At 39.4% G+C, this 20,900-nt stretch overlaps 1 protein-coding gene across 4 annotated transcripts in view; it reads left to right on the plus strand.

Annotated features, from left to right (window-relative positions):
• The window catches only part of LOC131073363 (uncharacterized), a 160,658-nt gene extending 142,241 nt beyond the window's left edge, over positions 1-18,417 (plus strand). For 3 of the 4 annotated variants that reach the window (XM_059213158.1, XM_059213157.1, XM_058009774.2), the window contains 2 exons: positions 18,013-18,069; positions 18,149-18,417. In XM_059213158.1, the coding sequence (XP_059069141.1) occupies positions 18,013-18,069; positions 18,149-18,208 (117 nt within the window). In that variant the 3' untranslated portion in view covers positions 18,209-18,417. Of the gene's footprint in view, positions 1-16,722; positions 16,973-18,012; positions 18,070-18,148 lie in introns of those variants that run through there. The other variant, XM_059213159.1, reaches the window with a different exon arrangement.
• The last annotated feature ends 2,483 nt before the right edge of the window (positions 18,418-20,900 follow it).

A 20,900-nucleotide genomic window follows, 5' to 3' on the forward strand; every position in this document is an offset into this window, starting at 1 on the left:
GATTGGCGACACTTCCAGATGGCATGATCAACACTCAAAGCTTTAAATGCTTCGACAACTTTTGTGGAGCCACATGGGTGTATTTAATGTTTTTGGCAGGATTTCCATTAGGAGAGGTACAGGGCCATGCTTGTTGTGGTGACTTATGTCATGTCTGCATACTCTGACTTTGGAAGGTCAATCAATCCACCCTTCTCAGGGTTGCCTTTTTCAGAGTATGGCTAGGTTGCTTGCATGCACAGAAGTCAAGTGCATGCACTTGCCTGCACTCTCAGACTGCCATACAAGGGTCATGATCACTCTTGTAACCATTTTTCTATTTAAAGGCCGTTAAGCCTCATTGTAAAGGGTTCTCTCCTTGCTGGCTTGAGCTATTCCATGCTCTCCCACTTTTCTTGTATTTATCTTGCATTTATGCAACTGTAAGTTTGGCCATTGGCCTTATAATTAATTGAAATCACCATTCTTGCCTTCTTTCAACTTATGTATGTTGTGTATGTTTCCTTACCTTCATTATAGGTGTATGTTTTGTGGTTCTTCTCTCATATATGTTGTGTTAAATTTATTTCTGAGTGTGACTTGTGGGAAACCTTCTCCCCTCTTGACATTCAGTGGATTCTAACCTTCATACATGCATTGGGGTCACTCATACAACTGAGGTTTGTGCATCTCCTAGCTGTTTCAGTTAATTCTTTATGTCATTTCAGGTAGGGAGAGAAACAATCTCTTCTTGGTGCATCACCTCCTTTTGTTTTAAGCATTTATCTCTTCCCTTTACCTCTACAATTTGTTAGGATAGGCCTAGGAGTTAGCTTTGAAGTCTTGAGTTGGTTCAACACCTGCACCTGGATTGAGAAGGAAGCCGACCTTTTCCAAAGATTCAACCCCCTTGCGCAAGGTCCCACACTTCGGGGTTGTTTCCATATTTCACAAGGTTGCTGAGTTGATAGCTCAGCAAGGGTGCAAGCTTTTGTGATAACAGTTTTTGGCACGCCTAGTGGGACTTAGTTCGACATACATGCTAAGGATTCAATGCTAATTCTTAGTGTTTCAGCCTTTAGAGGCAATCACCTTTCAAGCACTTGGCGACTCTGCTCAAAGTCTAGTTCTTGTTCATACGGAGTTCACAATTGCAGAACCCCCAGGTTCCAAAGTCGACTACTCCGGAGGTTCGGAACCCCCAGGTTTCGAAGTGCTAAACCTCAGAACCGAGGTCTCTGCTCAACAGGTCCATTGCTTGCTCATGACTTGTTGCAGCTCCAGATTTCATGCCTAGAATTCATACAAAGGCGTCTTCTAGAGGTAGTTTCCAGTTTGAAGAACTCTCATCTTCAAGCTCTAGAAGGCGGAGAGGTAGACCTTCATTATCACCAGTTAGGGAGGTCAGGGTTGTAAGCACTCCATCTCCCAGGTCTCATTCTACCCCTCCATTTTCAAGACCATTACTATCAAGGGCTCCCACCACTCATATCAATAGACCATTGTTTCACATGGCAAGAAATTAGGTTTTTGTTACCTTCAATAGGGGGAGTCCCCTTATTTTGACTCAATGGAATGACATACCAGTGGCTGCGTTGAAGAGTATACCATACTTCACTGGTGAAACAACTACTACGTCCATTGAGTACATTCAAGACATTGCAAACATTTGCTCCGTCCATAATATTATTTAGGTTGATGTTGCTGTCAGACTCTTAGCCACATCTTTGAAAGGCAAAGCTTTGTAGTGATATAGAGGGTTGTCGTCTAGCTCCATTCACAATTGGGATGAATTGGGGGAGAGTTTGTGCAACCATTTCGAAGACAAAAGTGATCACTTATCACTTGTGGAGTAGTTGACTACGATCAAGAGGGTACCCCATGAGTTCATCGGATATTTCAATTTCAGATTCCATAAGACATGGAATAGAATTCCTGCTCTAGTGAAGCCATCTCCAAATCATGCCTTCTTGTATTATCTTAGAGCTCTCGACATCGATATAGCTGTTATGATCCAATCAATGGGTGGAGCCTCTTTACCGGGTTCATATGACATAGCTATAAGAGCAGAAAATTGTTTGATTCGAGTTGGGAAGATAGCTCCAAGGCCTCTAATGCCTCTCTTCCCAAAAGCTCCTACTCAACAACCCACCTTGGCTCCTATCCCCATGGCACTAAAGGACGTCGATCACTCAGGTGATGAGGTAGCAGTCAGCAAAAAGGCAGTCTCCACTAGTTTGGTGCAACCCAAGGAGAAGAAAGATTCAAGTAAGATCAGCAAACCTCCCCTCTTCTATCTCTCCTTAATCGTAGGCTAAGTCACAAGGTTCGACCTCGAGTTCAAGTTCGGCAACAATGAAATTCAGATGAAATTCGACAAGGGTAAAAAATTCGAAAAAAAAATTGACATTAAATTCGCCTTATACATTTTTTATAAAAAATATAAATAATAATTTAGTTTTTAAATATATAAATAATAAACTAAAAAATAAATAATGTTATATTAAATTTGAATAAATTATAATAAATTTAAAATATTAGAATATTAATATGTTTGAAATTTTAATCTAAATGATATTAAAGGTAAATAATAAATATATTACTATTTAAAAATCTAATTTAAATATATTATAAAAAATTAAATAAATAAACGAATGTCATGGGTTAATATCGTAAAATATAAAGCTACTAAATTTATAATTTGGAAAAAAACAAAAGGTTAAAAGAAAAACAAAACTTAAAATAAAAGGCCCGTTCGTAGATAACCCTAATGGGCCAACCCGATAGAGGAAGGAGCACACGAGCACAATCTATAGGAGTTTCACGCAGCAGAGACGGAAAGAACTTGCGAAATTCATGGAGGATAGTATGGAAAAAACCATGGTGTGAAGGAAATAATCGAAAGACTGTGGCACAGAGAATAGACAAAAACAACCGTAAGGGATAGACGGAAAAAACCGTAACGCGTCGACTTTCCTTGGAGTGATGTTTCAAAGCTCAACCTGCTCCACACTTAGGGTTTTGTTATTGACAAAGACAGGAAAGAAAAAAACTAAGCCCTTCAGTCATATGAATCTAAGGCGTATTTGAACGAATTTTTAAAGACGTTTTGGAGTTCGCCGAATTTCGAACTTCATGGTTGAAGTTCAGCGAACCCAGTGACTTAGATCATAGGAGATAACTTAGTTCACAACTGCATGAGAGACTCAAGAGCTAGTAGCTCAGTCATGCGTAAGAAGGTAGTTGATCTTCTTGGCATAGAATACGAACCTGTGACCAAAGGGATTGTCCAATTGGATGGCACTTCTATTAAGACAATTGGGGTGGTAAAAATTTGAAGTTAACCTTGCATTCATTCCCGGGTTGCACTGTCTTGCAAGACATATCAATCATCGACCTCCTTGCCTTCTTTGCCATCTGCCTGTCTAGAGACTTCACTGCCAAGATAGGTGGGTACCTGTCTTCTGATTGGTCCCACATGCTATTTCGAACAAGGTATGGTACCAAGGTTACCATAAGGGCACAGCCCATTGCCCAAAACCACATTGAGCCTGCCACTCTTTTGCAAGAGGTTCCTAATTGCTTGCTGGACAAATGGGCCAATGCTTTTCAGTTTGATCCATTAGCTAAGACTGAAGAGACTAGGCTTGGCACCTATTGTATCCATGAAGAGGATACTCCTATCCCTAACCTCATCAAGACACAAGGAGACTTAGAGGGGTTATGGAGCATGTTTTTAGATGGTTCAAGAAACAAGAACGGTGCAGGTGTTGGCGTGATACTTGTTTCTCCTAAGCAAGAGAAATATTTCTTCTCTTTTAGGCCTCAATTTGGTTGCACCAACAATGTCGCTAAGTATGAAGCCTTGATCCAAGGCCTCCAACTTGCACAAAGCAGAAAGATCAAATCTTTGCAAGTATTTGGAGATAGTGAGTTGGTTGTTAATCACATCCAAGCTCAAAACATAACAAAGAACAACCTGCTCAAATCATACAAACACAGGGTTTGGGATTTGATTGAAGGATTCGAAGCCTTCAACATTCAGAGTATCCCTAGAAGTCAGAACAAGCATGTTGATAGGCTTGCAGCGGTTGGTGCTCAATTTGACGTACCAATACATGTTGCAAGTGAGAAGGAGCAACACATCAGGCTTGTTGTGAGGCCTGTTGTCCCAGACAATCAGTTAAATTGGCAAGTGTTCGAAAACAATCAAAAGATCGTCAACTTCTTGCAATATGCAGCAGAATTTTCTGCTAAATATCAATGTAAGCTGCAAGACCAGTATGGAGATCAAATCATGCAGCTCAACTCCAACAAGTTGCCTAAAGGTCTAGTTACCTTGGAAGGCATTTTCAACTCGGATGATCAGTTGAAGAAGAAGATGAACTTGGTTGCAAAGAGGAGTGATTACAAGCCAGTTGTTGTCGTCGAGGGTAGGTCCTTAAACTTGGGCAAGGTGTGTTCCTCAACCGAGCAAGAGGACTTTGTTGAACTTTGCCAAAAATATGATGACATAGTTGCTTGGACCTATGAAGACTGGAAGGGTTTTGACCCTAGCTTAGCCCAGCATACTATAGAGTTAAACTCGGATGCAAAGCCAGTTAGACAAAAGCAAAGGCCAATATAAACCCCAAGATTGAGCCACTAATGAGGAAGGAGTTGACCAAGCTCATAGAAGCCAATATCATTTTCCCTATCAAGCACTCCTCCTGGGTGGCCAATCTTGTCCCTGTAAGAAAGAAGAATGGGGAAATCAGACTATGTGTAGACTTTAGGGACCTCAATAGAGCCTCCCTTAAGGATCACTATCCCCTTCCCTCTATGGAGCAGATTCTCCAAAAGGTCAGTGGCTCAGAAAGATTTTCATTCTGGGATAGGTATTCAGGCTACAATCAGATCTTGGTCCAAGAATCAGACCAATGCAAGACTACATTTACTACCAAGTGGGGTACCTATGCTTATTGTAAAATGCCCTTTGGGCTAACCAATGCAGGTGCCACATTTCAAAGAGCAATGGACATGGCTTTCAAGGGGGTCTTAGCAAATTTTTTGCTTGTATACCTTGATGACATAACTGTTTATTCGAAACATGCAACTGACCATCTTGGTCATCTTGAGCAGGTGTTCATGAAATGCAGGGAGTATGGTGTGTCCTTGAACCCTAGCAAGTGTGTATTCACTATTGATCAAGGAAGATTGCTAGGACACATCGTATCCAAGGAGGGTTTGACTATTGATCCAAAGGGAGTGGAGGCTATTCTTTCTCTTCCACTCCCCAATCACAAGAAAAGATTGTAAAGTTTCCTTGGTAGGATCAACTTTGTGAGGAGGTTCATTCCCAACCTTGCCACCATGGTAAAACCCCTCACTTCCATGTTGAAGTAAACTTGGCTTTCAGTTGTACCAAGGAGGGAAGGGCCAGTTTTGAAGAGATCAAAACAATTGCTCAGGCCCCTACCCTTGTCAATCCTAATTGTGAAAGGGATTTTATCCTCTGTACCTTCGGAGGAGAATCCAGCATCTCAATTGTCCTAACAGAGTTGAACGATGATAATTTGGAGCAACCTATTGTTTTCTTTAGTGAGGGGCTAAAGGACTATGAGCTTAAGCATAGCTATGTAGAGAAGCAAGTCCTCATTGTTGAAGGGCATTAAAAAGGTTCAGACACATGTTGTCTAACAATAGGATTCAGCTCTTAGTGCCACATGCAAGTGTCAAGGATTTCCTTCTAAACAAGGACATCAGTGAGAAGAGGGTTGGGTGGATAACCAAGGTCATAGAGTATGACATCAACATCAAGATCACCGAGCTTGTAAGAGGCAGGGGCCTATGTGAACAGCTTGTCTCATCTTTAGAGACTACTTCAGAGGTCGCCCTTGTGTTAGAAGAGGATCAACCAACTGATAACAACACTCAATTCAGTTGGGTAAGTGACATGACCACCTTCTTGGTGGAGGGTAGATATCCCCAAGGTCTGGACTGGACCAAAAGAAGGCATTTAAGGTTGCAGTCCATTCCCTATGTCTTAGTGAATGGCACTCTTTTTCGAAAAGACTCCAATGGAGTCTTTTTAAGATGTATCGAGCAAAACCAAGTCAGCAGATTGTTAGAGGAATTTCATGATGGCTCTTCAGGGGGCCACTTTTGCAAGGACTACGGCTATCAAAATAATGAGGGCTGGTTATTAATGGCCATCCTTATTCAGTGACTCACATAGATGGGTAAGAATTGCAAGAAATGTGCTCTCTTCTCTGGGAAGAAAAGACTAGCTGCCCTACTTGTTCATCCCATCCAAGCAGACCAACCGTTTGCCCAATGGGGTTTAGACTTCATTGGCCTAATAAACCCACCTTCTAGTGCTGGCCATAAGTGGATCTTGGCCGCAACAGATTACTTCACGAGGTGGACAGAGGGAGTTGCATTGAGGGATGCCACTGAGACCTCAGTGTTGGAATTGTGACAGGATTCGGTGTCCCCTCCACCATCATATCAGACAATGGCAAGGCATTTGTTGGAACCTGTTGTGACGTACTCACACATCACCCCATTGCAAATGGGAACCCCTACTTTTTTGCTTTCTGGGGTTTGCTTTCTAGGTCTTTTAGGGTTTTGCGTGTTAGCCTTTGCATGATGAGTGTTGCCAGAGGGATCAATGGATAGCAGGCTCTACTCGAGCTAAGATGAGTCAGTAGATGGGTTTCTTTCCAGGTCTTCTTTAAGCTTGGTTTTGCTGGTGGTGTCCAGTTTGAGTTCGAGGAAGTCAGTGAGTGGTTGAGCAAATTTGGCTAAGACAAGGAAGGAATGAATCAAGGATCTAGCCTAGAACAAAGTCAAGCCAGTTTGAGGGTGAATCGAGCCAAGAATGTAAATTTCGCTCCTGACCCTTCCAAAGGGTCCAGAGCGAAATCCATATTTCCTCTATTTTGCTTCTTAGCTTGACCAAGTTAGGAACTTCTAAGGCATGGTTTGGTAGGTTTTGATACATATTTGCCTTGAAGAGGAATTTTTGGACCTCAAGATGATGAAAGCTAGCCTCAAATGAGGATTTCGCTCCTGACCCTTCCAAAGGGTCCAGAGCGAAATCCTCCCTTTTTGCCTTCCTTTGGCCTTAAAACCTAGTCTGACCTTGCCTGGACCCAGTTGAGTGATGGAATATCTTGATAGTGAAAGAAGGAAGTTGATTTGATCAAGTTTGGTGGAGAATGAAGTGAACATAAGTGAGAAGCTAGCCAAGAGTGGGATTTTCGCTCCTGACCCTTCCAAAGGGTCCAGAGCGAAAATCCCCATAAACATCAAATTTTCACTTGTCAAGGCCAGGACCATAGCTTCCTTAGGCATAGTAAGGGCAATTTGATACGTTCTAGCCCTAGGGAGTGATTGATGGGTGGATGAGATGAAGGATTTTGGTCAAAAATGTGAATTTCGCTCCTGACCCTTCCAGAGGGTCCAGAGCGAAATTCTTGAAAACTCTCATTTTTCCCTTGGCTAAAGTTAGGATCTTGATGGAGATGTGTGAAGAAGGATCTATGTTTGCCTCTCAAAGAGAATTGGAGTTGAAAAGGTCAAGAGTCAAGCCCAAATCATGATTTTGGCTCCTGACCCTTCCAAAGGGTCCAGAGCGAAAATCTTTGTAGCCCACATTTCCTTCCCAATTTTGTCTAAGTGCTGGTTTCTAGGGCATGTTTGAAGATGAATTGGTTTGATCTTGCCTTGAGATGGAGTTGGTGGATTTTTGAAGAGCAAGATTTTGGCCTAAAGGAGAATTTCGCTCTTGACCCTTCCAAAGGGTCCAGAGCGAAATTCATCATAAACCCCATTTGTTACCTTGTTTGACCTTGAAACCTTCTTCCTCGGGTGGAAAATGATCTAAGTTTGCTTCTTGAAGTGGTTTGAAGTTTGGAAAGTGAGTAATCTAGCCTAGAATGAGATTTTCGCTCCTGACCCTTCCAAAGGGTCCAGAGCGAAAATCCTCTTAAAGCTCATTTCCTCCTAAGATTGACTAAATTTTGATTTTCAGGGTATCTTGAAAGGAAGGATGGACATCTTGAATCCTTTGGAAATGTTTGGAAGCATTGAAATGTGAAGGATTTTGGACCAAAAGATGAATTTCACTCCTGACCCTTCCAAAGGGTCCAGAGCGAAATTCCTAAAAATTCTTATTTTTGCATTGAAGGAGGTCAAGTCCTTGGTTTTTTATGGCGTGGATGGAAGTGAAGTAGCTTGTCTTTGCCTCTTGAGGTTGTTTTGAATTGGAGAAATGAAGAATTTAGCCCAAAATCTTGATTTTCGCTCCTAACCCTTCCAAAGGGTCTAGAGCGAAAATCTCTCTAAGATGCATTTCCTTCCTTATTTGACTAAAATTTGATGTCCAAGGCATGATGAGAAGGAGAATGAACATGATCTTGCCTTTAAGAGTGTTTGGTAGCTATGAAACTGAAGGATTTTAGCCAAGAAAGGAAAATCGCTCCTGACCCTTCCAAAGGGTCCAGGGCGAAATTCCTTACAAGCCTACTTTTTGACCTTTCTTAGGCTTAAAACCTTGTTCCTAGGGCGAAGAGAGATGAGATTTTACCTTGCAATGAAGTTTCAAGTTGAAAGAATGATGATTTTTGGTCAAGAATGAGATGTTCCAAAGGGTCCAGAGCGAATTTTCTCAAAACCTATCTTTTCCCTCAAATTTATGCCAAATCTAGTGTGGGTCAAGATTAGAGGTGTCTTTAGGCATGTCCTTGAATGGTCAATAATTATCAAGTTTGAAGGAATTGAGCCAAATGATGAAAATCACTCCCGACCCTTCCAAAGGGTCTAGGGCGAAAATTCTTCAAACACCTATTTTCCCTTGCAAAATCAAGTCAAACTTGGGTTGGACGTGAGAGAAGTGTTTTCTAGCCTTTTGAGGTGAATGCAACTTGAAATGATGGAGGAATAAGCCTAAAAAGTGATTTTCGCTCCTGACCCTTCCAGAGGGTCCAGAGCGAATTTTCTCTAAATCACCTTTTTTCCCAATTTTGTGCCAAGCCAAGTGTTGACTAGGGTGAGTTTTGATGGGAGAGGTCCTCAGGAATGACTTTGACTTAGCAATGATTATCAAACTTGAAGGAATTGAGCCAAAAAGTGATTTTCGCTCCTGACCCTTCCAAAGGTTCCAGAGCGAAAATCCCAATTCCACCTATTTTCTTTGCAAGGCAAGGTAAAATTTTGATTTTTATGGCCTAGAGAGGAGTAAGGCAAGGTGTTCTAAGTCTTGGAGGTGATTTGAAGTTGAAAGGATGAGGAAATAACCCTAAAACAAGATTTTCGCTCCTGACCCTTCCAAAGGGTCCAGAGCGAAAATCCTAAAATGTACATATTCCTTTCAAATTTATGCTAATCCATGCCTAGGCCAAGGTGAAAGATGCCCTTGAGTTGATTGTTGTCTCCAAAAATGATGATTTTGGGCTAAAGGAAGAAATTTGCTCCTGACCCTTCCAAAGGGTCCAGGGCGAAAATTCTTCAATCACCTTTTTCTCCTTGCAAAATTAAGTCAAACTGGAGTTGGATGAGAGAAGAGAAGTGTTTCCTTGCCTTGTGAAGTGATTTGAAGTTGAAATGATGGAGAAGTGAGCTACAAACAAAAAATTCGCTCCCGACCCTTCCAAAGGGTCCAAAGCGAAATTCCCAAAATCACCTAGTTTGCCCATGAGGAAGGTCAGGTTGTAGATTCCTAGCCTTTGGTGAGGACAAGGATAGCGTATGCTTGCCTTGGAAGACATTTTGGAGTAGAGACATGATGGAATTTGTCCAAAAATGCAAAATTCGCTCCTGACCCTTTTAGAGGGTCCAGGGCGAAATCTTTTGAAACTACTATTTTTCACCTTGTTTGGGCCAGGTGAGGAGCTGGTTGTGAGGTAACGTTGAAAAGAGGTCTAAGTTGGCCAGGAATGCTAATTTCGCTCCTGACCCTTCCAGAGGGTCCAGGGCGAAATTCTTATAGGGCTTGTCCTGGGAAATCTTGAGCAAGCTCCATTTAATATCTTTTGTTGATGACTTATGGTGTAAAATACTATGTTGAAATGAATTTATTATGTCCTTAATCATCTTTTGATTTGTTTTTGCAGATGAAAGAAGATCAAGCCAAGACAAGGACGACCTTCTCCAGTCCAGCATCATCAGGGACGACCTTCTCTAGTCTAGCATCATCAAGGACGACATCTTCCAGTCCAGCATTCCAAGGAAAGGTACACCATCCATCCTGCACATTGAAGACAAAGGAGGTTAAAGCAAGGATCCGTTGGAGAAGCAGACAGTTTCAGAAGAGTTAACTAAAGTTAGCTTCTCAGCACCATCAAATTGAATATCTACCAAGTTGCAAGTGTCAGACAAGGTGGCATCCCAGTCATCACTCCTCCAGTCGGATTGGTCCATCTCAGCGTGTCCAGATTCAATGTACCTGACTCATTGGAGATGGCACAAACTTCGATGTACCTACCTCGGTTATCCATTGGTCGAATATTCCAGAGAAGACATGTGTCCAAATAATGCAATTATTTCATTGGCCAGAATTGAGTTGTAAAAAAACCCTAATTAGGGTTTTCATTGTAAAATCTCGGCCATTTATCTCAAGTTGATCTGAGCCATTGAATTGTATTGAGGGCACTATATAAGCCCTGGCTCCTCATTTGTAAAGGCTAATAGGGAGTCAATAGTTGATAGTAGGTGAATAGTTAGCTAATAGTGAACAGGCAGTTGATAGAATAGCAATTAGAGTAGAATAGCAAGAGAAGGCAAAGATTGTTGTCAAGATGTTGTAAAAGACTTGTAAAACTTCATTGAAGAAATGGTGAAATCTATGGGTCGATTCAACAATTTGCATGGTCTTTATACTTCTCAGATTTGATTTCATGTTATTAGATGAGTGGAAGAAATGTGTTTGATTGATGGTGAAATTTGTATATCCATACTACTAGCAGTTTGTTGATTGCAGACTTGCCTTGTGTAGTCAACTGGAATCATTCAACTTAAGCTTAACTTCAATTGTCACTTCTTCACTGATATGCATCAACCTGATGGTGTCTATGCTTATAGCGATGATCTGAACATCATAAAGCTTTCCTCCGAAGATCGCACTAACCTTGTGGAGATGGTCCTGGGATGTCAAAACAAGACTTAGTTAGAATTTCACCAAAGGTTATTCATTGCTCCTACATTCTTAGTGTCAGAATTAGATCCTTTCCTCGCCCTCATCCTTTTTCTTTTTTTTTTCAAAATCTAGGCCAGTGAAATCTTGTGATTCCAGCAAATCAAACGTTCAGGTCATCGAGTGTAAGTCCCCTTGCGATTCCAGCAAAATCACATCATACCACAAAGAGCTTATCCACGAGTAGAGATCCTACATAACAGGAACCTTGAAGCTTCTCCGATTGATCCTTCTGCAATATCTTCAGCATTCGAGAGCTTTATTCAAGAGAGGATAAGGTACCTTTAGGTATTTTATTCTGTGTTTGGTCGTGTACAAAATACACATCAAAAGAACCCAAATCAGTTCTTGGGTAGTCAAGCGTGGTATATACTTGAAAACGTCATCCAACTATTACCCTCAGGGTAATGGCTTAGCTGAATCTTCCAACAAGAACCTCATCAGGATAATTAAAAGGACAATTGAAGACAATCAGAAGGCATGGCATACTAAGTTGAGGACAGTCTTATGGGCTGACAAGATCACACCCAAGAGGGCGATTGGTAAGTCCCCTTTCATGCTAGTATATGGGAAGGAAGCAAGACTCCCAACTTCCCTGGAGTTACCCTCTCTTTAACTAGCACATCAGCTGGAATTGACAGAGAATGATGCCATGACAGTAAGGCTAGCTAAGCTGATGGAGCTGGAGGAGGTTAGAAGTCAGGCTATGCATACACTTGAGACTCATCAAGAGCAGGTCAAGAAGGTTTTTGACAAAAAGGCTACTAATAGGGTTTTCAAAGAGGGAGATCTAGTTCTCAAGTGGGATGCAAACAGAGCCAAAGTTGGGCGACAGTCCAAATTTGATGCTATCTGGAGTGGTCCATATTTCATCACTAGTTGCAAGGAGGCCAATGCATTTCATCTCTCCAGGCTTGAAGGCGAAGTTCTTCCAATCCCAGTGAATGGGATTCATCTCATGCCCTGCTTCTGAAGAGGGTGTTGATGACTATGTAAATATTAGACTTGAAGTTGTTTTGCTTTCATAAGTGCTTGTGCACCTGCCGCATTCTCCTTAAGAGGGTGTGCGCTCTAGTTTCTAGTTTTCCTCCAAGTGACGGTGCACACATGTTTTGGGTCTTTCAATGACTCAATGCCCAATGGATGCTCAAGGGTTTTGGACTTCATGCTTAGCAGGCAAACATCCCGCAGAAATCGCCAAAAATGTTGTCATGTTATGACACCCTTGGTCCATCAGTAAGAACCAACCAAAGATACGATCCATGGACCAGTGCTGCCCCAGTTGATCAAGGAGAAAAGAAGAAGAATCATGAAGTATGAGGTGTTGCCTTGCCTAGACAAAGTTCCTCCCTTGGCCTTTTCTTCCTTCCCCGGAACCCCGAGGTTCCAAAGTTCCTTCTCTTTGCCTTCTCTATTTTTTCTTCTCCGGAACTCAGGAACCGGGTTCCGAAGTTCCCTCCCTTTGCTGCCTCTCCTTTCTTTTCCCAAAACTCCAGAACCCCGAGGTTACGAGGTTCCTTTCTCTTCTTCCTTTCTTTCTCTGGAACCCCGATGTTCCAAAATTCACTCTTTGCCCTTCTTTTCTTTCTCTAGAACTTCGGAACCCCAAGGTTCAGTAGTTCCTCTGGAACCCCGAGGTTCCAAAGTTCCTTCCTTAGCTTTTTTTTTTAGTTCCTCAGAACCCCGAGGTTCCCTTCTGCTCTCTTTTCTCCTTCCCGGAACCCCGAGGTTGCGAAGTTCTTTCCTTGTCATCCCCACTTCGGGAACCCGAGTTTCGGAAGTCCCCAAACTTCTTTCCGACTGGCGACACTTTTGGATGGTGTGATCAATACTCAAAGCTTTAAATGCTCCGACAACTTTTGTGACTTATGCACCTTCTTTTATGGAGGCACAAGGGTGCATTTAATGTTTTTGGCAGGATCTCCATCAGGAGAGGTACGAGGCCATGCTTGTTGTGGTGACTTATCTCATGTCTGCATACTCTGACTTTGGAAGGTCAGTCAATCAACCCTTCTCAGGGTTGCCTTTTGAGGGTATGGCTAGGTTGCTTGCATGCACAGAAGTCAAGTGCATGCACTTCCCAGCACTCCCAAACTGACATACAGGGGTCATGATCACTCTCGTAACCATTTTTCTATATAAAGGTTGTTAAGCCTCATTGTAAAGGGTTCTCTCCTTGCTAGCTTGAGCTATTCCATGCTCTCCCACTTCTCTTGTATTTATCTTGCATTTATGCAACTATAAGTTTGGCCATTGGCCTTATAATTAATTAAAATCACCATTCTTGCCTTCTTTCAACTTATGTATGTTGTGTATGTTTCCTTACCTTCATCATAGGTGTAAGTTTTGTGGTTCTTCTCTCATATATGCTGTGTTAAATTTATTTCTAAGTGTGACTTGTGGGAAACCTTCTCCCCTCTTGGCATTCAATGGATTCTAACCTTCATACATGCATTGGGATCACTCATACAACTGAAGTTTGTGCATCTCCTGGGTGTTTCAGTTAATTCTTTGTGTCATTTTGGGTAGGGAGAGAAACAAACCCTGCTTGGTGCATCACCTCCTTTTGTTTTAAGCATTTCTCTCTTCCCTTTACCTCTGCAATTTGTTAGGATAAGCTTGGGAGTTAGTTTTGAAGTGTTGAGTTGGTTCAACACTTGCACCTGGATTGAAAAGGAAGTCGGCCTTCTCTGGAGATTCAACCCCCTTGCGCAAGGTCCCACACTTCGAGGTTGTTTCCATGTTTCACAAGGTTGCTGAGTTGATAGCTCAGCAAGGGTGCAAGCTTTTGTGATAACATCCACCACAAAATATGTGTCTAAGTCTCTTGTGATGTGTACTTATGCAAGATGAAAAGGTGAAAGTTAATTAGTATGTGATGTCCCAATCAACACAAGCAGCAATGTTTTAGATTAGAACAAAAACCATCCATTGATCATAAAATGGATACATAGCATATCCTGAAAAAACAGTGAAAGTGCCATAGTTATTGTAAAGGAGCAGAACTGTTATAAGGATCGATCTTAGGTACCTAAAAATAAGCTATCAATCAGTTTGAAGGCAGCAAAATTGTATTGAACAAGCAATGTAAAAAGGGGCAATGTCTCTTAAGAGACCCTATCCATTATATAAGAAATACATTTCACTGTAATAAAAAAGATGGCTTCATGGTATTCCGCACCATATGTAAGAAGTTTTGGAAAGAACATAATTTATAAAGCACGTAATTATCATGCTAACCGATGTCAAGAGAGAATGAAGAGCAGCAGCAATTTCAAATCAAAAGAGTGTCAATTCCCATCAAAGAAACGATTGTAGTCAGCGATTAAAGAAAGGGAATCATTAGGCAGTGATTAGTTAAAGGGAGAAGTACAATTGCTAGAAGATTGTTTAATCATTAAACAAAAGGTAAGGATGTGTCCATTCCAAAACAAGAGATGCAACCATTCTATATTATAAGTATATAAGAGGATCAATATTCATTTCAAAAATCATCATTGGATCAGTTCTATTTCTTATTCTCATCCTCATTGGATCACTCTAGTTGAGCATTTGACCAAGTTTCAATAATCGGTTGCATATAGAACAAGATCTAAATTAGAGAGCACCACCATTGTTGCAAGCTTATACTGTCATATCTGAAACATCACCGTTAACTATTGTTGCAAGCATATAATTTCAGATCAGAGACAGCAACATATCACAGTAAGTGATATCATCATATACCTCTGCATATTCATAGACATAAGGAACAGCAGACCATCATATAATTCTAAGCGATATTTGGAGAGTAATTGAATAAGTTTAAGGGCCAAGATCAGACACAGCAAGAGTATCTGCAAAAACATTAAAAATTCATATTGGTATATCAGGAAAGCACATTACATCGCTATCAGCAATAGTAAATTCTGTGAGACAATAAAGATCATCTTGCATAAACATCATTCAATATTTTAGTAAGAGCAGAGGTAATCCATTGGTTGCATTGCACTTAGTGCATATACATATATCTATTGATCTAGATGATTTTGCATACACCAAATTGCTAAATCAGAGATAGCATTGATATTGACTTCATATCATCATATTATAAGTGAAAATCATTGTATATACTATATCAAATCATTCTTGCATTGATTATCTTTATTTTTAAGTATGAATAGTGAAATCGATGAAAGGAGTCTCTTGCAATTGATTCTTATGAGTTAAATGTTCTTACTTCATAAATAATAAGGGGACATTACAAGTGGTATCAGAGCATTGCATTTTGTGGTTATATTGCATTATTCCTAAAATGGGACATTACAGAGTATGCCTAAGTTGTCGATTTGGGTATGGGTGCAGGTATGATGGTACAACAATTTTTTCCTTGGTATAGGTACAGGTACAGCAATATATATATATATATATATATATATATATATATATATATAAACAAATTTAGATAAACTTTGTAGTGTAAGTTTTTTTTTTAAATATCAATTTTATTAGAGCCGGCTGGGCCGAACCAGTAGTGAACCCATGGCCACACCAAGACCAGACCTGGACCCAACTCGAACCCGGACCAGCACCCGGGCTCCCAGTACCACACCTGGTAACTTAGGTGTATGTTCTATGATTGAAACACTTGAAAGTTTGATATGCCAAGCAGGCCAAGGCCCCAAATCCTAAATGATGAAACGAAGATAACTTTGGCGCTGGAGCCAAAGTTTCTTTAACAGTTGACTATAATATTCAACTCAAATCCTCCTTTGTGTCCCTATTCTCTTAGGAACAAAAGGGTCGAAATGATGCCCCGTCAAAACCAACTGCCTGAGGAGTTAAGACCAAAGGTTAAATGTCTACCTAGGGAAAATGATTGAGTCATATTAAAAATGACACCAAAGGTGGGTGATGGGGCGGTCAGGCTTTGAAACACAAATCCTCCTGTGTCCCTGTTCTCTTAGGAACAAAGTCTTAAAATGATGCCCCCTCAAAACCGACGGCCTTAGGAGTTAAGACCAAAGGTTAAATGTTCTACCTAGGGAAATTGATTTAGGCATATTAAAAATGACTCTAGATGTGGGTGATGGGGCGATCACGCTTTACAACACAAATCCTCCTTCGTGTCCCTGTTCTCTTAGGGGCAAAGGGTTAAAATTATGCCCCCTCAAAATCGACTGCCTTAGGAGTTAGGACCAAAGGTTAAATGTTCTACCGAGGGAAAATGATTTAGGCAGATTAAAAATGACACCAAATGTGGGTGATGGGGTGGTTAGGCTTTAAATTTGATGGTCATCTATTGCCAGCAAATGATTCTTGAGTGATGCTTGAATTTCAAGATTGCCCTTACTAGTGCACACTTCGAGTCCAACATACTGACAGAAATAAAAAGGTAGCCACCAGTTATTTTAACAATTTTTTATATGTATCTACAAATAATGGGAGTGCTCAAAGTGAATAAGTAGAGTTCAACAAGTTTTAGTGGCTTTGGTTGGTTGACTTGACATTAATGGTTTTCTAGCTGATAGCATGATTGTACCTTTATGGATTCGATAGCAGCTTGATGTTATATTATCAACTTGTAGGGTTGCCTGGGTGCCTTAAAGAAAAGAATAAGAATTTACCTCTACAGTGCATACAGATGATAAATTAATTGGATCCAGCTTCATGGAGCTTCAGAAGCTGGCTTGAAATCCAGATCTTATAGTGAAGGCTAAAGATTGGAGATTTGAATAATCTAGGGCTCCATAATGGTCTAAGTTTTTGCTATGTAAAGTTATATTTTCACAGAGGTTTTATAGTAGTTACGAAATAATACTCAATGGGACGCATGACAAACTAGAATATGTAAAGGTAGGCAAAGGCATGCCCCTAACTTATGAAATGATAGAGGACATTGTACCCAAAAAAAAATCTCAATAATGAAACATTGCTTCTCTTTTTGCATCTACCTTTTATCTCAAAAGGGAAATGCAGCTTGTATTTACTTTTTTGGCACCATAAGCATTGAGTTTTGTTGTTACAATTGAGTGATCTTAGGAAATAATTAGTGTTATGATCAACCATTTCAGTTTTTTCATGCCATGAAACTAATTTTTAAGTTTGTATGCATTAATGGAGCCGTTTCAAAGCAGAAAATCTTTAGAGCAGCCATATACAGAATTGTATGTCTTGGAAGGTGTACTAAATTTTGTTAAAAAATGTTATGACCTTTCCGAAAGTAGTTTTTCTGTAGCACGAATAATTATCCTCAGCAGTTAGAGCTTAGTAATATCACTGGCATCTTATCATCTAGAATGAACACGTAATGCAGGATGACATTAGGAAAGTTCATTAAATCCTTTAGAATACTTCGTAGTTCGTGTGATATTAGACTAAATATTTGAGAGATGCGGGGATAGTAAAGCATTTAAATAGAAAATAGATATTAAAGGTCGGTTCAATTATGGTATTGTTCTTTTACTTGACAAAGGTGAGAAGTTCCATCTTTGTAAAGATGGCAAGGTTTTTTTTTAAGCGGCCATCTATTACCAAATGATCATACCTAATTATAATGAATTTATAGGGACTGAAGTTTCTGCTTGTGTTCGTCATAGGCTGTAGTTACTTTATTTTTGCTATTATACATTCATTGTGCGCACCGTCCTTTTAGGACATAAATTAATTCAATTCTTAGATGCCATTCAGCACTATTATTTGAGTGAGCTAGTTTTCAAATATTGTGCTCTTTCTATATTAAAATGGGTATTTCAAGATGCCTATCATCATGGAAAAGCAATTTACAGATATGTTGATTGTAAAAATTATTTGTAGGAATACATATAATTTTAAATAAAATATGTTTGAGCAATGCCAAATATTGGTTTTCTTCATAGGGTATACGCGTGGAAGTGTTCGTCATGCAACGCACTTCAGAACCAGCCCCTGAACATGTAAGACATTTCAATCTTTTGGTGGTTTATTAGACGAGAATTGTCTCAAACATTTGCTAACCCATATTATCATATTCAGGGCTCTTCCTGCAATACCAAGTCTCTTACCAAGAAGAATATTAAGAGGAGGGGGAAATAAACCATATTGTGCACAACTCAATTATGCCATTTGTTCATTTATCATTTATCAAAATTTCTAACTCGATATTACAAATAAAATAATCGTGTATTTTTATTTTATGAGAGGCAAATTTATTAATTTGGTTTTGTTCTTGAATATCACAATATATTATTCCTTGTGTACAACAAACAATGTCGAAATATCTCCTTTGCTGCTCTTTGGGTTTATATTTCAACTCACATGATTCATCTTGCCTTGTTTTTGTGACGTGCAACATAAAAAAAACCTATATTCTAGCCTTATGATCTGTTTATGTCAAATTGTGTACATAATTATATTTGATAAATTTTTACTAGTTGAATATTAACAATCAAATCACTAGCAATATGAAAGATCTAAATACATATGTAAACTCATTAACAATACAACAGAATATACATTTATTATTAAATTGTGTTAGTAGCATGAGATAAAGGCCAAAGTGAATTATCAAGGAATTAGATGAAAGAAATTTGAGGTTTTGGCCTAACATTGGCACTTGGAACTAATCTTTTAGTAGATAGTTCATTAAATAAATGCTAGCAATCACACCTTGGTGTGCAATGGTTAAGCCAAAAAGATGTGGAAGGTCAATTAGAAAAAATTTTGATCTATTTTTTGCCTACATTTATGTAATACTTGAGATCATTTAGCAAACCACATTGTTTGCATAACAAAGTTCTCAATGGAGAAGTGATAGCATTAAATCAATTGTGCATCCACTTATAAGAATCCAAACACAATGTAATGTCCCCTTTTATCTCATCTTAGAAAATAATTAAATGATTAAAATTATGTTGTCGAAATTAAGTAAATTTTGTGACGACTAATTTTAATTATTTAGTACAATCATAAAAGTAATTAATTCCTCAGCTTTTAAAGTGACTTATGCAATAGGAAAATTTAATAGTGTCACTTTAATAGTTTCCGCTAAAGTTGAAACTAAAAGTAGGTGGTGAAGAGTCTATAAAAGAGTAATAAGAGGTTCATTCTCAACATGCTTAGTTTTGTTATTTTCTCCTAGAGAGCTTGAAAGCCACTTTCAGTTCAGAAACTTGAGATGAAAACTTTTGGGATTTCTCAATGGATTGGATGGGAACCCAATCCACCTTTGGTGTAGAATTCACCATCATACAGCATTGATCTGTGTTTTTGTGGTTTTTAAAATTGGTGGAATCTTATTCTAAGACCAATTTCAGGTTTGAGGCTATTAATTCATTTTCTGGACAGAATGAAATGCCATTCAAAATGAGTCTGAGGTTTTATGATGAATATTGTATTTTCATTATATGGAGCGATTACGTATTTTCAAATATTAAACTCCTTGTTTAAGGCGTGAGTTTCATAAAGAGACATTGCTATTAAAAATATCAAATTATGTCATCTTTGTTCGATGTATATTTCTCGGTGTGAGATTTCATGGTTAAGGAAAGTTGAATATTCAAGCAGGTCGATAATTTCTATGAGGATGTGGGAGTTGTGTATGCAAACCTCGTATCCTAAGTTTATTGTGAACGACATCATTGGGAGCAGGAAAGACATCTGGAGGTGAATCATCCCACTAATGAAGTTTATAGGTTATAGGAAAGATATGCTGGCTGTTTCTCTCTTTCTTCGGCACGCCTAAGGTTGGGTCAATGATATCAATTGCTCTTGGGAGGCGTAAACACTTTGCTGTGTAATGTATATGTCTATATTCCTGGTCGATGTTGTTGGTTATTCACGTGAGATTTCTGAGAGGTGTGCGGCCCTTAAAGGATGTGTTTCCGATATAAATGTTTCCCTTGCATGGGAGTCTCCTATCCTTCAGCGTGGGTTTTCTGTTCATTTGCCATTTTCTATCTGATCTTCGCATATTTCCTTTTCTTGGAGGGGTTACATTTCCAACTGGGGATGGTTTATGACATTTTACGAGTTTTCTTTTCACTCACCATGAGACTTAAGAATGGTTGCAGCACTCATTTTAGAAGGTCGTAAGTCATAGTCGGATCTCATGGTATTTGGCATGCGTTTCCAAATAAGGGAACGATATATATTTCTTCTTGGTGTGGATGTCTTCTCTCCTTAGCGTGAGCCTCTGAAGATTATCGACTGTAGTTTGTAGAGAGACGTTCCTATTGCAAAGTGCAGTCCATTTTGTATTGGCGTAGGAAATCATATTCGATCTTATTCTCTAGCCGAGTGGACTTCTTTGGGCGCAGCTCTCACTTTCCCTGCGTGGTTATACCTTTCACATTCTTTAGTGGACAAACAACGATTAATGTCAGTAGTATATAACCAAAGGTGATGATTAATAAATCAAGTTAATTCAATGTTAAAAAATAACAAAGGCAATGAAAAGGTGTGATATCATAAAGACCATCGATGATCAATTAAATATGTGATAAATCATACTATAACAAGTATTGATGATCATTAAAGCAGCAAATTAATGAAGAAATATTAATAACAAGCATTCATTGCAAAGGGACTTATGGTAAACATCGATTAGTGTAAGAAGATCAAGTGTTAACCAAAAGGCATGACTATTTCTCAAAAGATGTAGTGATTTCTTAAAAGATTTGTCTATTATGAAATGGTATCTCTCTAAGGAGAAGTTCTACTCTTTCAAAGGGAATATGAGGATATAAGATGGGATGAGATGTGAGATTAAGAGGGTGTGAAGAATCTA

Source organism: Cryptomeria japonica, chromosome 10 (genome assembly GCF_030272615.1).
Source record: "Cryptomeria japonica chromosome 10, Sugi_1.0, whole genome shotgun sequence".
Taxonomy (NCBI): domain Eukaryota; kingdom Viridiplantae; phylum Streptophyta; class Pinopsida; order Cupressales; family Cupressaceae; genus Cryptomeria; species Cryptomeria japonica.